This window comes from Stomoxys calcitrans, chromosome 3 (genome assembly GCF_963082655.1).
Source record: "Stomoxys calcitrans chromosome 3, idStoCalc2.1, whole genome shotgun sequence".
In the NCBI taxonomy this organism is placed as follows: domain Eukaryota; kingdom Metazoa; phylum Arthropoda; class Insecta; order Diptera; family Muscidae; genus Stomoxys; species Stomoxys calcitrans.
Genome location: NC_081554.1, coordinates 34035713 through 34050067, shown reverse-complemented (window position 1 = coordinate 34050067; position 14355 = coordinate 34035713). Strand labels below are relative to the sequence as shown.

The 14355-nt window shown below is 38.1% G+C and overlaps 1 protein-coding gene across 1 annotated transcript in view; it reads right to left on the bottom strand.

Moving 5' to 3' along the window:
- The window catches only part of LOC106092587 (titin homolog), a 43814-nt gene that overhangs the window by 24840 nt on the left and 4619 nt on the right, over positions 1-14355 (bottom strand). The window contains exon 2 of the mRNA XM_013259473.2: positions 6801-7018. Coding sequence (XP_013114927.2) covers positions 6801-7018 — 218 coding nt within the window. The remainder of the gene's footprint in view (positions 1-6800; positions 7019-14355) is intronic.

Sequence of the window (14355 nt, the reverse complement as noted above, 5' to 3'; positions counted from 1 at the left end):
ACCTATTCTTTTTAATTTTCCACTTCAATATTTACGCACATTAAATGAGCTTGGAAGGTCCAAGACCTTAAATCGGGAAATCGGTCTATATGGCAGCTATATCTTAATATAGACCGATGTGTCGAAGACCCTAACACAGCCCACCTTGTCAAATTTCAGCGAAACCGAGTAATAAAGTTGCTTGTATGGTTCCAAAACTTAAATCGGGAGATCGGCATATATCTTTATCCAAATATAGCCCGAACTTGACCATACTCTCAGTACGGATGTCGTAGGACATATTAGAACTCTTTGTGCAAAATTTCAGCGAAATCGGTTAAATAAATTCACCTTTTGTGAGCCTTAAACCTTAAATCGATGTATATGGCAGCTACATCCAAATCTGGACCGATCTGGGCCATATTGAACAGGGACATCGAGGAGCCCAATGCAACTCGCTATCCCAAATTTCAACGTAACTGGACAATAAATGCGCCTATTGTGGGCTCAAGACCTTAAATTAAGACATCGGTCTATATGGCAGTATTATCGAACAATAGACCGATCTTAACCATACTCGGTATGAATGTCGAGGGTTCTAACCCAACTCATTGTGTCTATTTTCAGCAAAATCGGTTAATAAATTCACATTTTATAAGCAGCTATATCCAAATCTGGATTGATCTTGGCCGTTTTGAACAGGGATATCAAGGAGTCTAACACAAAAAGCTCTACCGAATTTCAGTGGCCTCACACAACTCACTTCCCTGAATTTCAGCGAAACCGTAAAGTAAATTCGCCTTAACCAAGAGATCGGTCTTTATGGCGCTATATCTAAATCTGGACCGATCTGAGCCATATTGAACAAGGATGTTGAGAACCCCAACACAACTCAATGTTTCAAATTTCAACAAAATCGGATAATAAATTTGACTGTAAAGGGCCTAATACCTTTAATCGGCAGATCGGTATATATAGGGGCTATATATGTTCTATAAAGTACATCTTCAAACTTAACCTGCCTATAGAATCTGTGTATATTCATTTAGTCATTCCGTTTGCAACACATCGAAATATCAATTTCCGACCCTACAAAGTATATATATTTCGGATCGTCGTAAAATTCTGAGACGATTTAACGATGTCCGTTTGTCTGTCCGTCTATCAGTCTGTCGGTCCGTCTGTTGTAATCACTCTAGAGCCTTCAAAAATTGAGATATTGAGCTGAAATTTGTCACAGATACGTATTTTTGATGCACGCTGGTTAAGTTCTTGAACGGGCCAAATCGGATCATATTTGGATATAGCTGCTATATAGACCGATTTTCCGATAAACGGTCTAATGCCCATAAAAACATTATTTTTCTTCCGATTTTGCTGAAATTTAAAACAGTGAGTAGTCGGACTATATTTAGATATAGCTACCATATAGACCGATCTCCCGATAAAGGGAGTGAATACCATAAAAGCTTTATTTATTACCCGATTGCACAGAAATTTGCAACAGTGGGTTATTTTAAGTCTCCCGCAATCTGACCTAAATATGAATTAGATCGGTCCATATTTAGATATAGCTGTCATATAGACCGATCTCGCGATAAAGGGTCTGAAGCCCATAAAAGCTTTATTTATTTCCTGATTTCGCAGATATTTAAAACAGTGAGTTATTTTAAGCCTCCCGACATCTGACGTAAATATGGTTCAGATCGGACTATATTTAGATATAGCTGTCATATAGACCGATCTCCCGATAAAGGGTCTGAAGGCCATAAAAAATTTATGTATTACCCGATATCGCGAAATTTTAAACAGTGGGTTATCTTAAGCCTCCCGACATCTGACCCAAATATGGTTCAGATCGGACTATATTTAGATATAGCTGCCATATAGACCGATCTGCCGATAAAGGGCCTGAAGCTCATATAAGCTGTATTTTTTAACCGATTTCGCTAAAATTTGAAATAGTGAGTTATTTTTAGCCTCCTGACACCCGACTTAAATATGGTTCAGTTCGGACTATATTTAGATATAGCTGCCATATAGACCGATCTGCCATTAAAGTGTCTGAAGCCAATAAAAGCTTTATTTATTACCCGATTTCGCTGAAATTTGATACAGTGAGTAGGTTAAGACTTACCAACATCCGACCTAAATATGGTTCTGATCGGACTATATTTAGATATAGCTGCCATACAGACCGATTAGCCGATAAGGGGACCGAAGCTCAAAAAAGCTTTACAGTGCAAGTTTTTCTGAGCCTCAGAATATCCGAACTTAATATGGTTCAGATCGATTTATGATTGGATATATCTGCCAAAAAGACCAATATTTTGTTCAAGAGAATTGAATAGAGACATATATATTAGACCACTCAATGTCCGTGCCGAATTTGGGTCCTTAAGTTATCCAATTTCCACCGGATTGTGACGAAGTGGGATTTACATATATACCCGAGGTGCTGGGTATCTAACGTTCGACCTGGCCGAACTTATGCCTTTTTACTTGTTAAAGACTGTGGCGTGATTTCAACAGACAGACGGACAGATGTAGATAGACAAGAATATATACTTTATAGGGTTAGAAATGGAAATTAAGATGTGTTACAAACCGAATGACAAAATTAATATACACCCCTCCTTCGGTGGTAGGTATAAAAACGCTTAAATTCGACCGGACCGTAATTTGAATATTGACTCTATATATCGACAAACCTGTTGTTCTTTGAATAACATGGTAACAGAATAAAGCCTTTAAGGGGATTGTCGTTAGCCTCTGATCCGTCGGTTTTAATGTCGAGACAATTTGGTTCAGTCCCAGTTTCGTGAAGTTTCACAAAAGATATTTGAGTAACCAATAACCATACCAATAACCCATGGCATGCCGCCATATAAACCGATGCTCCGATTTGACTTCTTTCTCAGGAAGCCTCAAATTTAATCAATATAGGGAACTACCCGAGATTCAGCCCAGAGATTTTTATACCCACCTCCATAGGATGGGGGTATAATAATCTAGTCATTCTGTTTGCAACACTTTGAAATATTGATCTAAGACCTCATAAAGTATATATATTCTTGATCGGTTCAACATTCTGAGTCGATTTAGCAATGTCCGTCCGACCGTCCGTTCGTCTGTCGAAATCATGATAGCAATCGAACGCATAAAGCTAGCCGCTTGACATTTTTCACAGATAATTCTTATGGACGTAGGTCGTCGGGGATTGCAAATGTGCCATATCGGTTCAGATTCGGATATAGCCCCCATATAAACCGATCCCCTGATTTGACTTCTTGAGCCCCTAGAAGCCTCAACTTTCATTCGACTCGGCTGAAATTTGGAACAAAGACTTATGTTGTGACTTACAGTATCCAAGTATTGTCCGAATCGATCTATAAACAGATATAACCCCCATAAAACCGATCCCGGATTTGACTTTTTGAGCCCTTAGAAGCCTAAATTTTCATCCGATTTGGCTTAAATTTGGAACAAAGACTAGAGATACGATTTCCATCTATAAGCAGATATAGCCCCCATATAAACCGACCCCGGGTTTGACTTCTAAATTTGCACCTGATTTGGATGACATTTGGCCCAAAACCCTATCTTATAACAAGTATTGTCCGAATCGATCTATAAACAGATATAACCCCCATAAAACCGATCCCCGGATTTGACTTTTTGAGCCCTTAGAAGCCTAAATTTTCATCCGATTTGGCTTAAATTTGGAACAAAGACTAGAGATACGATTTCCATCTATAAGCAGATATAGCCCCCATATAAACCGACCCCGGGTTTGACTTCTAAATTTGCACCTGATTTGGATGACATTTGGCCCAAAACCCTATCTTATAACTTTCAACATCAGTGCCAAGTTTTAACCGAATCGGTCAACATGGTGATATGGGCCCCGCTAAGTACCGATATTACGATATGACTTCTTGAGACCAAAATACCAACTCAAATACCAACTCAGTTAATAAGGGCACATTTTTAGCATTTTACTTAGAATTGGCTTAAGAGGGTAAGCCTGAGGTGAGGTTAATAAACAAATCTGCAAAGATATCACCTAGTCATACAATGGAAAATTGCCCATGAACAAATTTGCCTAATCATATGTTATTAAGGCCTTTAAGATGCAAAGTTAACTTATACTTTCCACCTCTGGGCATAAACGAATAGATATGTGTGTGTGCCCGTGTGCGTTGCGTGTGAGACTTGTGTGATTGTTTTAACCAAAAATTAATTTGGCTTTCTGCCACAAAAACTTTGCTAAATTCTTGGTATGCGCCAGTTATCATAAGTGTAGGGCTGTATTTGCGTACGAGTAAACGGTGTAACTGTGTCTGTGCACTTTTAAGTGTTAAATTCGATTTTGATTGATTTTCAAATGTTCGCCCAATTCATTCAATTTGTTGAAACGAAAGAATGAATCAATCGAACATCCTAAAGAATACCCCCCGAATACTGAAAAGACTCATTCAAAATGTACATTGTATGCAAATAACACTCACACACATACATGTGTGCAATATATCGGTTTTGGTACAACGACAAAGTTTTCAAAACAAACCCTCAATGTGGGTTTTAGTTAAAAATTGAGCATTGAATTAAACAAACAATCAGAAAATCACAAAAAGTAGTTAGAGTTCCACTTTGCAATTGTATGTTTACTTTTCAATTTACTCCACAAATGTGTGTGTGTGTGTGTGTGGGGATGAAGTTGGGGGGAATGATGTCGACAATTACTTTGGTAATGAGGAAAAAGCCACATATCGCTTCAACTCTCATGGAATTTTTAAACAAAATTAAATTAAATTAAATTCAAAGTGTTAAAACTTAATTAACACTTTTGTTGGATTAATGAACGGGTTGTTTTGATACTATTGATAAAGTTAACTTCTAATCGGGAAACTAAAACATGGACGTTGAAATGAGAAACACATTTTTGCAAACGCAAATCAAACTGACCAGACAACAAGTAGAAACGCATTAAGTTCGGCCAGGCCGAACTTTGGATGCCCAACGCCACGGATATATACATTATCCTTATTACGACAAGTATTACGGGCATGAGCCGATCAGGTCTTCGATCATCTAATCCTCATCAAGACAGTAATCGTTGCGCGAGACTCCCATGTGGTCTATCGTACAATCTTCGATTATGACTCCTGTTTCTGTGATCGTTCTCAATGAACCCTTATCGAGGGCCAGCAACTCCCTCGTTCTCCTCCGGTCAGAATGTCCTTAAAATGAAAGTCCTAAATGAAATTTTCTCTAAAGACAAAATTTCAATGAAATTTTCTCTAAAGACAAAATTTCAATGAAATTTTCTCTAAAGACAAAATTTCAATGAAATTTTCTCTAAAGACAAAATTTCAATGAAATTTTCTCTAAAGACAAAATTTCAATGAAATTTTCTCTAAAGACAAAATTTCAATGAAATTTTCTCTAAAGACAAAATTTCAATGAAATTTTCTCTAAAGACAAAATTTCAATGAAATTTTCTCTAAAGACAAAATTTCAATGAAATTTTCTCTAAAGACAAAATTTCAATGAAATTTTCTCTAAAGACAAAATTTCAATGAAATTTTCTCTAAAGACAAAATTTCAATGAAATTTTCTCTAAAGACAAAATTTCAATGAAATTTTCTCTAAAGACAAAATTTCAATGAAATTTTCTCTAAAGACAAAATTTCAATGAAATTTTCTCTAAAGACAAAATTTCAATGAAATTTTCTCTAAGGACAAAATTTCAATGAAATTTTCTCTAAAGACAAAATTTTAATGAAATTTTCTCTAAAGACAAAATTTCAATGAAATTTTCTCTAAAGACAAAATTTCAATGAAATTTTCTCTAAAGACAAAATTTCAATGAAATTTTCTCTAAAGACAAAATTTGAATGAGATTTTCTCTAAAGACAAAATTTGAATTAAATTTTCGCTAAAGACAAAATTTGAATGAGATTTTCTCTAAAGACAAAATTTGAATGAAATTTTCGCTAAAGACAAAATTTTAATGAAATTTTCTCTAAAGACGAAGAACATCATTTCTATGAAAACAAAATCTCAATGAAGTTTTCCATAAAGATAAAATTTGATTGAAATTTTCGCTAAATAAAAATGTCAATAAATTTTTCTTTAACGCAAAAATCCCCTGTTCCTTAAAGAAATATTCAGGGGAAATTTAGTAGTTGGGACAAAATTTTAGCGACATTTTCCCTAAGATAAAATGAGAGTGATATTTTCCCTAAAACAAAATTTCAGTGAATTGTTCCCTTAACACAAAATTTCGGTGAATTCTTCCCTAAATACAAAATTTCGGTGAATTTTTCGCTAAACACAAAATTTCATTAAATTTTTCCTTAAACATAAAATTTTTGTGAATTTTTCCTTAAAGAAAGCATTTCATTGAAATTTTCTCTAAATCCCTATCAGTTAGATTTTGTATAAAGGCAAACGTTTTTTTTTTCTAAAAAGTTTAATTTTAAATTAAAAATTCCTTAAGGTTAAAAATTTTCCCCTAAAGTCAAAAATTCCAGTGACATTTTGCTTTAAAGACAAAATATCAGTTAAATTTTGTATAAGTAAGATTACTATATGAAATATTCTCCAAAAAATGTTAATGCAGTTTTCTCTTTAGTTAAAAATATCAATGAAATTTTTCCAAGAGACAAAATTTCTATTAAACTTTCTCTTAAGACAATATTTCGTTAAAATTTTCATAAAGAAGTTGATTCGTTTTATTTTAAGTCCCTATCTATCTATCCACCTACCAAAAATGATAATATTGTAGTCAATATTGCATGTTGTTTATCACTTACTTTTCCTGCTCCTGTCCCAGTTCGTCGCGTTTAATCGAAATTAAACGTTGCAAATTTTCATATTCCGCTGCAGCCACGCGTTGTCGCTCCTCATACAATTGCCTCAATTGACGGATATTAACCAATTGTCTTTCATATTCCTGGCGTAAATTATCCGACATGATTTTCATTTCATGCTCGGCAAAGGATTCCTCAATTTCACTCAGTCTTTGTTTTAACTGCAACGATAAAAGCGAAATGAAGAACATCAGAACAAATGAAAATATGAAAAAAAGAAAAAACAAGTAAGAGCGTGCTAAGTTCGGCCGGGCCGAATCTTACATACCCTCCACCATGGTCGCATCTGTCGAGTTCTTTGCGCAGTATCTCTTTTAAGGCAAACAGGGAATAATGAATAAGGACGAAGGAGGAGCTATATCAAGTTATAGTCCGATTCGGGGCTCAAGGAGCAAAATCGGGAGATCGGTTTATATGGCAGCTGTATCAAGCTATTGATCAATTCAGACCATATTAGACACGTATGTTGAAGGCCATGGGAGAAGCCGTTGAACAAAATTTGTGCCAAATCGGACAAGAATTGCGCCCTCTAGAGGCTCAAAAAGTCAAGACCCAAGATCGGTTTATATGGCAGCTATATCAGTTGATGAACCTATTTGAGCCATACTTAGCACAGTTGTTGGAAGTGATATCAAATAAATATGTGCAAAATTTCAGTCAAATCGGACGAGAATAGCGCCCTCTAGTGGCTCAAGAACTCAAGATCCAATATCGGTTTATATGGCAGCTATATCAGTTTATGAACCGATTTGAACCATACTTAGCACAATTGATGGAAGTGATATCAAAACTATATGTGCAAAATTTCAGTCAAATCGGACAAGAAACCTCTAGAGGCTCAAGAAGTCAAGACCCAAGATCGGTTTATATGGCAGCTATATCAAAACATGGACCTATTTGGCCTATTTACTATCCCAACCGTCCTATACTAATAAGAAGTATTTGTGCAAAATTTCAAGCGGCTAGGTTTACTCCTTCACAATTTAGCGTGCTTTCGACAGACAGGCAGACGGACGGACATGGCTAGTTCGACTTAAAATGTCACAACGATCAAGAATATATATACTTTATAGGGTCTTAGACGCATATTTCGAGGTGTTACAAACAGAATGACGAAATTAGTTTACCCCCTTCCTATGATGGAGGGTATAAAAATGACGAAATTAGTTTACCCCCTTCCTATGATGGAGGGTATAAAAATGCAAAGTTTGGGCACTTAGACGCATGGGGTCTTAGACGCATATTTCGAGGTGTTACAAACAGAATGACGAAATTAGTATACCCCCATCCCATGGTGGTAGGTATAAAAACAGAAAAATTTTGCAACATCGTTTCTTAAAACAAGTAAAAGCGTGTAAAGTTCGGGCGGGACTAATAGTATATACCCTCCAACATGGATCACATGTGCCAAAGAAGTTATAATGCAAAATGAGATACTAATTGCAAACTTTAAGTGCACAAGAAGTAAACTCAGGAGATCGGTTTATATGTGGTCTATACCTGCTACTAACTACTACTAAATATCCCATAAGCGATACACTAAGGAACAGGGTATACTTTGCTCATATCAATGAATGCAAACCGATTAAAGTTTAAGTTCAATGATAATGGCCTCCTTTTTCATGCCGAGTATGAACGGCGTGCCGCATAGCTACACCACTTGGTATAGACGTTTTAACAAATGTAGCTAACATTAGCAGGGGGATAACCACCACTGGAAAATTTTCTGATGCTAACGCCAGGATTTGAACCCAGGCGTTCGGCGTCATAAGTGGACATGCTAACCTCTGCGCGACGGTGGCCTCGAGCTATACCACGTTTATACATTTCTAGGATTTACACAGGGAATGACTAAGTTGGTATAACCCCATACAATAGTTGCCTTAAGTTAAAGTCGTCCTTAAGTCAAAGCCGGCGATATACCACTGTTTATGTAAAAATCATACTTAACAACTTATTTCTCAGGCTGTCCAACGAACACCTTTTTGCAACGATCGACGTAATAATCAATGGTTATTTTCCTTAGAAACGAGTGTACTAAGTAAAAAAAAACTGTCCAAAAGTAATGGTGTAAGGTGCTTGTGAATGCAATGAAGAAACAATGCACAAGCATTCATCGAATTTAATTGGTTGAGGTTATTGATGAATGTTATGTACGAGGAGAGGAAAAATACCATAGAGCGGCAATAAAGCGGATATTCCGTTAATAGGTTGCACAATAATACTACTAAATTTCCCATGAACAGGAACTGGGGATACTTCTCTCATATCAATGAATGCGGTCCGATTAATATTAAGCTCAGTCATAAGGGGCCTCATTTTTATGGCTGGTCCGGTACTTAGGGAGGCCTGTACGATTCGGATAAAGATAGGGTTTCTGGGCCAAATGTCAGCCGAATTAGGTGCGAGTTTAGGCGTCTAAGGGCTGAAAAAGTCAAATCCGGGGTTCAGTTTATATAAGGGCTATATCTTTTAAAAGCCGATTCGGATCATGCTAGGCATGGATGTTGAAAGTTATAACTCAAATTGAGGCTTCTAGGGATTCAAGAAGTCAAATCCGGGGATCGGTTTATATGGGGCTACAACTGTTCATAGACCGATATCCATCATACTTGACATGGACGTGGGAAGTCATAAATCAAGTCTTTGTTTCAAATGTCAGCCAAATTGTATGAAAATTGAGGCTTCTTTGGGCTTAAGAAGTCAAATCGGGGGATCGCTTTATATGGGGGTTATCCAAATCTGAACCTATATATCCCATTTGCAATCCCCAACGAGCTTCATCAATATTAAGTAGCTGTGCAAAATTTTAAGCGGCTAGCTTTACGCGTTTCACCGCTAACGTGAGTTCGACAGACGGACGGAAGGACATGGCTAGATAAACTCAGAATGTTGAGACGATCCAGTCCAGAATATATATACTCTATTATGGAGTCGCAGACCAATATTTCGAGGTGTTAAAAAATAGAATAACTTGATTAGTATACCCCCATTCTATGGTGGGGGGTATAAAAACTAACATCGAAAAAAACTCTGTGCAAGAAAGTCCTGTTATCATACCAAAAACTATACTGATCGCTTTCTTACTTCCTTTCAGTATTAACCTCGCCTTGTCATGATGCAGATGTCCTCCGTCGTCCAACCGATTCGCCATGTTTACTGATGCCAATCCTCCGGCTTTCAAGGCCAAATCGTCTGCCCTTCCATTCCCCCTTACTCCGCTATGGCCCGGCACACAAACAATACGTATCATGCCATCCTCAGGTCTCAGGTATCCGATCCAAAACCTCTTCTATTATTTCCAGATTTCCTACCGTCCTGATCCTATCCTCTATCCATTCTCCCACCGCCTTAAGTCTCATAGTCACTGTACCTGCCTCATACTTATCTGTATGTCTATGGGTCAGATATATAGAATAGTCCACAGTCCACTTGTTGTGGTATCTTTTTTTTTGGGATTTTTTCTATCGCACTCCACCAAACTACTTAGTTGTAATTATGTATTGATCTAATCAAACTCTTTAAGAGCCAGTATACTATCCTCGGATTCAAGCCCCATTTCGACTTCGTCCTGCGGCCCATCTACATAGTGCCGAACATCTGTGATCCTTATTTGTACACTTCGGAGAGTGACTTATCCACTTCAGTTTCCTGTCCAAGATCACTGCTAAGTATTTTACCTCGTCGGTTGTCGAATTCGTTCTGTTGAAGAAATGTGGGGCATCATATTGGCCCACCTTCGTCTTCATCGTAAACAGGCAGACTTCATTCTTCTGTGGGACCCATAGGTCATACCCCACACATCAGACCCTAGATCAGAATCCTAGACCAAATCCCTATTAAACCAATACTTTCTTAGGCCTCAGTAGTTTGGTGAACTGCTTTGGAGAAAAAGTGCAACATAAGGACCATACAACAGGTTCAGAGAACATGTCTTGGCATAGGCGGAGCGATGAGGACCACGCCCACTAGAGCACTGGAGACTATTCTAGATGTCCGACCCATTGACATACAAATTAAAAGGGAGGCAGCCACTACGGCTATGAGACTTAAGGCAATGGGAGATTGGTTTGAGGATGGGAGCAGCTCATACCATCTCGGTATAATCGAGGAGACGATAGGAAACCTGGAAGGATGGGAAGAGGTTTCCGATCCGATACCTGAGATGAACCGTGAAGTCAAGTGCGAGACACTGCTGCCATCGGCACAGTCTTGGCTTGACGGAATCCTAGTATTGCCATCTGGAAGATCATGTTAGACGGATGGATTAAAGCTAGAGGACAGAGTGGGCCTGGCGGTTTACATTGAGAACCCAGGGACTGAGATCTGTTTTAGAATGCCTGACCATAATACGGTCCTTCAGGCGGAGATCCGGGCGATCACGAAATGCTTGAATTGGTATGGTGCTAACACGAGGAAGTCGAGTGTGAACATCTTTACCGACAGTAAAATTTCCATAAGGGCAATAATAACCAGAACGGTAAGGTCAGGAACAGTCTTGCAGTGTAAGAAGGAGATTAACGCTTTCTCTGAGGATGGGAAAATCCGCCTCGTTTGGATGCCGGGCCATAACGGACTAGGGGAAATGAAAGGGCAGACGATTGAGCGTTGAAGGCCAGAGGACTGCCGTCAATGAACTTGGTTAACCCAAAGCTTTTCGGGTCGACGCAGTCCGAGTTAAGGGAGTGGGCGACAAATGCGCATGCAACATTGTGGAACAGCAAAACGGTCGGTAGGACGGGGGGATACAGATCGTGAGAAGACGAGGCAATTACTGAAAGGAAGCAAGAAGGAGGTCAGTATAGCTATTGGTATCATAACGGGACACGTAGGACTACGAGCTCACGTATGTTAAATTGGAGGGCATGCGGGGAAGATGATGATACGTTGGAGCATTTTGGAGCATTTCCTTGTCATTTCCCGGCTTTCGCGTCCAACAGATATCGGTACTTAGGTAGAGACACAATATAAAACATGAACCAACTTAGGGGAGTGGCATTAAAAACAATTTAGGTTATTGTAAGGAATTCCTAACTTAAAATATTCTTTTTAGAGGTTACTTTATAATTTTTAGAGCGCACAACAATCCGATAACTGGCTTACGTGTATGTCCATAGTGGCATGGGGCGGATTAATATCTGCACCCTCTTTTCAACGTAACCTAACCTAACCTATGACCCACCGTAGCACAGAGGTTAGCATGTCCGCCTATGACGCTGAACGCCTGGGTTCGAATCCTGGCGAGACCATTAGAAAAAATTTTCAGCGGTGGTTTTCCCCTCCTAATGCTGGCAACATTTGTGAGGTACTTTGCCATGTACAACTTCTCTCCAAAGAGGTGTAGCACTGCGGCACGCCGTTCGGACTCGACTTGAATCGGACTGCACTCATTGATATGTGAGAAGTTTGCCCGTGTTCCTTAGTGAAATGTTCATGGGCAAAATTTGCATTTGCATTTTTTTATGACCCAATATCACCGCCGATGGGTCCATTCTTAGACCCAGTAGCGTTTACAATTTTCCATAAAAAGTTTGGAGTGTTTTTATCCATTTCAAAGTTACAGAAGGATTTAGAGAGATTTTCGAACCCCGATTTGCTTGTAATTTGGTACGTATGCCCAGAGGTTATCATGTCCGCCTATGACGCTGAACGCATGAGCTCAAATACTGGTGAGAACTTCATAAAAAATCAGCATTCTAATCAAGTAATACATCCTGTATCAAACCATCTATAAAATGATATCGCCCAATTTGCACATATAGTGTAAATGTAGGATCAACATCATCCTACTCTTGCCTTTTTATAGGTTGTATTAATATTTTATAAAGCCAAAAACGTATTTTGGCTTAGTGATCATATACACAAAAAAAAACTCTCCCAAACAATTTCATTGTCAAAGTTTTCTATATTAGCTGCGCATTATTTATCACTTTATCATGCTAATGCCACAAATGACTTTTTTTGCATTTATAATTAACAATTTTATTTTATTCTTTTCTGTAAACAAAATCTGCATAAGATAATTGCCACACAAAAGCTTTTCACCAATTTGTGTACTCTACGGGGGTTTTTTTCATTTTCATTGCAAGAAACAGTGCGGCACGTGCTTCAAAATAATTTTTTTTTCAATATATTTGCTTATGATGTATGAGAAAGCCATCAGCCCGATTTTGTGTATGACATGCATTAATGCAACATACTCATATACATACATACACATATTCTGGTGATTCAAATGTAACACAGTGACTTGAAGACAAAATTCGCTTGCATATACGAACATCTCTTTTACATACACCACCAAAGGATGAGGACACACACATGTAGTAATTTTGTTTATCCGTGCGTCCGTCCGTCTGTCGAAATCACGATAGCTGTCGAACTCGTAAAGCTAGCCGCTTGAAATTTTGCACAGATACTTAATATTGATGTAGGTCGTTGGGGATTGCAAATGGGCCATATCGTTTAAGATTTAGATATAGCTCCCATATTATCCGACCTCCCGATTTTACTCCCTAAGCGTCTACAGGGCGCAATTATTATTTGATTTGACCGAAACTATGCATAGTGATTACTGCTACAACCTCCAACATCCATGCCAAGTATGGTGTGAATCCAAGTCTGTTGCACCTATATAAACAGATCATTCGACATACTCCTTAAGCATATAGCGAAAGCAATTCCAAATTAAAAAAAAAAAAGCTATGTTTAGGCGGGCCGAATGTTATATACTCTCCACTATGAATCGCATTTGTCGAGTTCTTTTCCCGGTATCTCTTTTACGGCCAACAAAGGATAAAAGAAAATAATTGATAAGAATTGTGCCCTCTAGGAACTCAAGAAGTACAATTGGCAGATTGGCTTATATGGGGGCTATAAACGATTATGGACCGATTGAGATTTCACTATACAAATTTTGTAGAGCAAAATTTCAGTCAAATCGGATAAAAATTGCTCAAGAAATCACGGCACGGTGTGTATAAGAAAACAAATTTAGCAAGTAAAAGTGTGCTAAGTTCGGCCGGGTCGAATCTTATATACCCTGCACCAAGGATCAAATTTGTCGAGTTCTTTTCCTGATATCTCTCTTATGCTGTTTCAGGCTATAGACCGATTCAGACCATATTTGACACGTATGTTGAAGGTCATGAGAGAAACCGTTGTATAAAATTTCAGCCAAATCGGATAATAATGGCGCCCTCTAGAGGCTCAAGAAGTCAAGATCCCAGATCGGTTTATATGACTGCTATATCAGGTTATGGACCGATTTGAACCATACTTAATACAATTGTTGGAAGTCATAACAAAACATGTCATGCCAAATTTCAGCGAAATCGGATAGGATTTGCGCCTTCTAGAGGCTCAAGAAATAAAATAGGGAGATCGTTTTATATGGGAGCTGTATCAGGCTATAGACCGATTTGAACTGCATTTGACACATGCGTTGGTGGTTATGGGAAAAGCCATTGTTCAAAATTTCAGCCAAATTGGATAATAT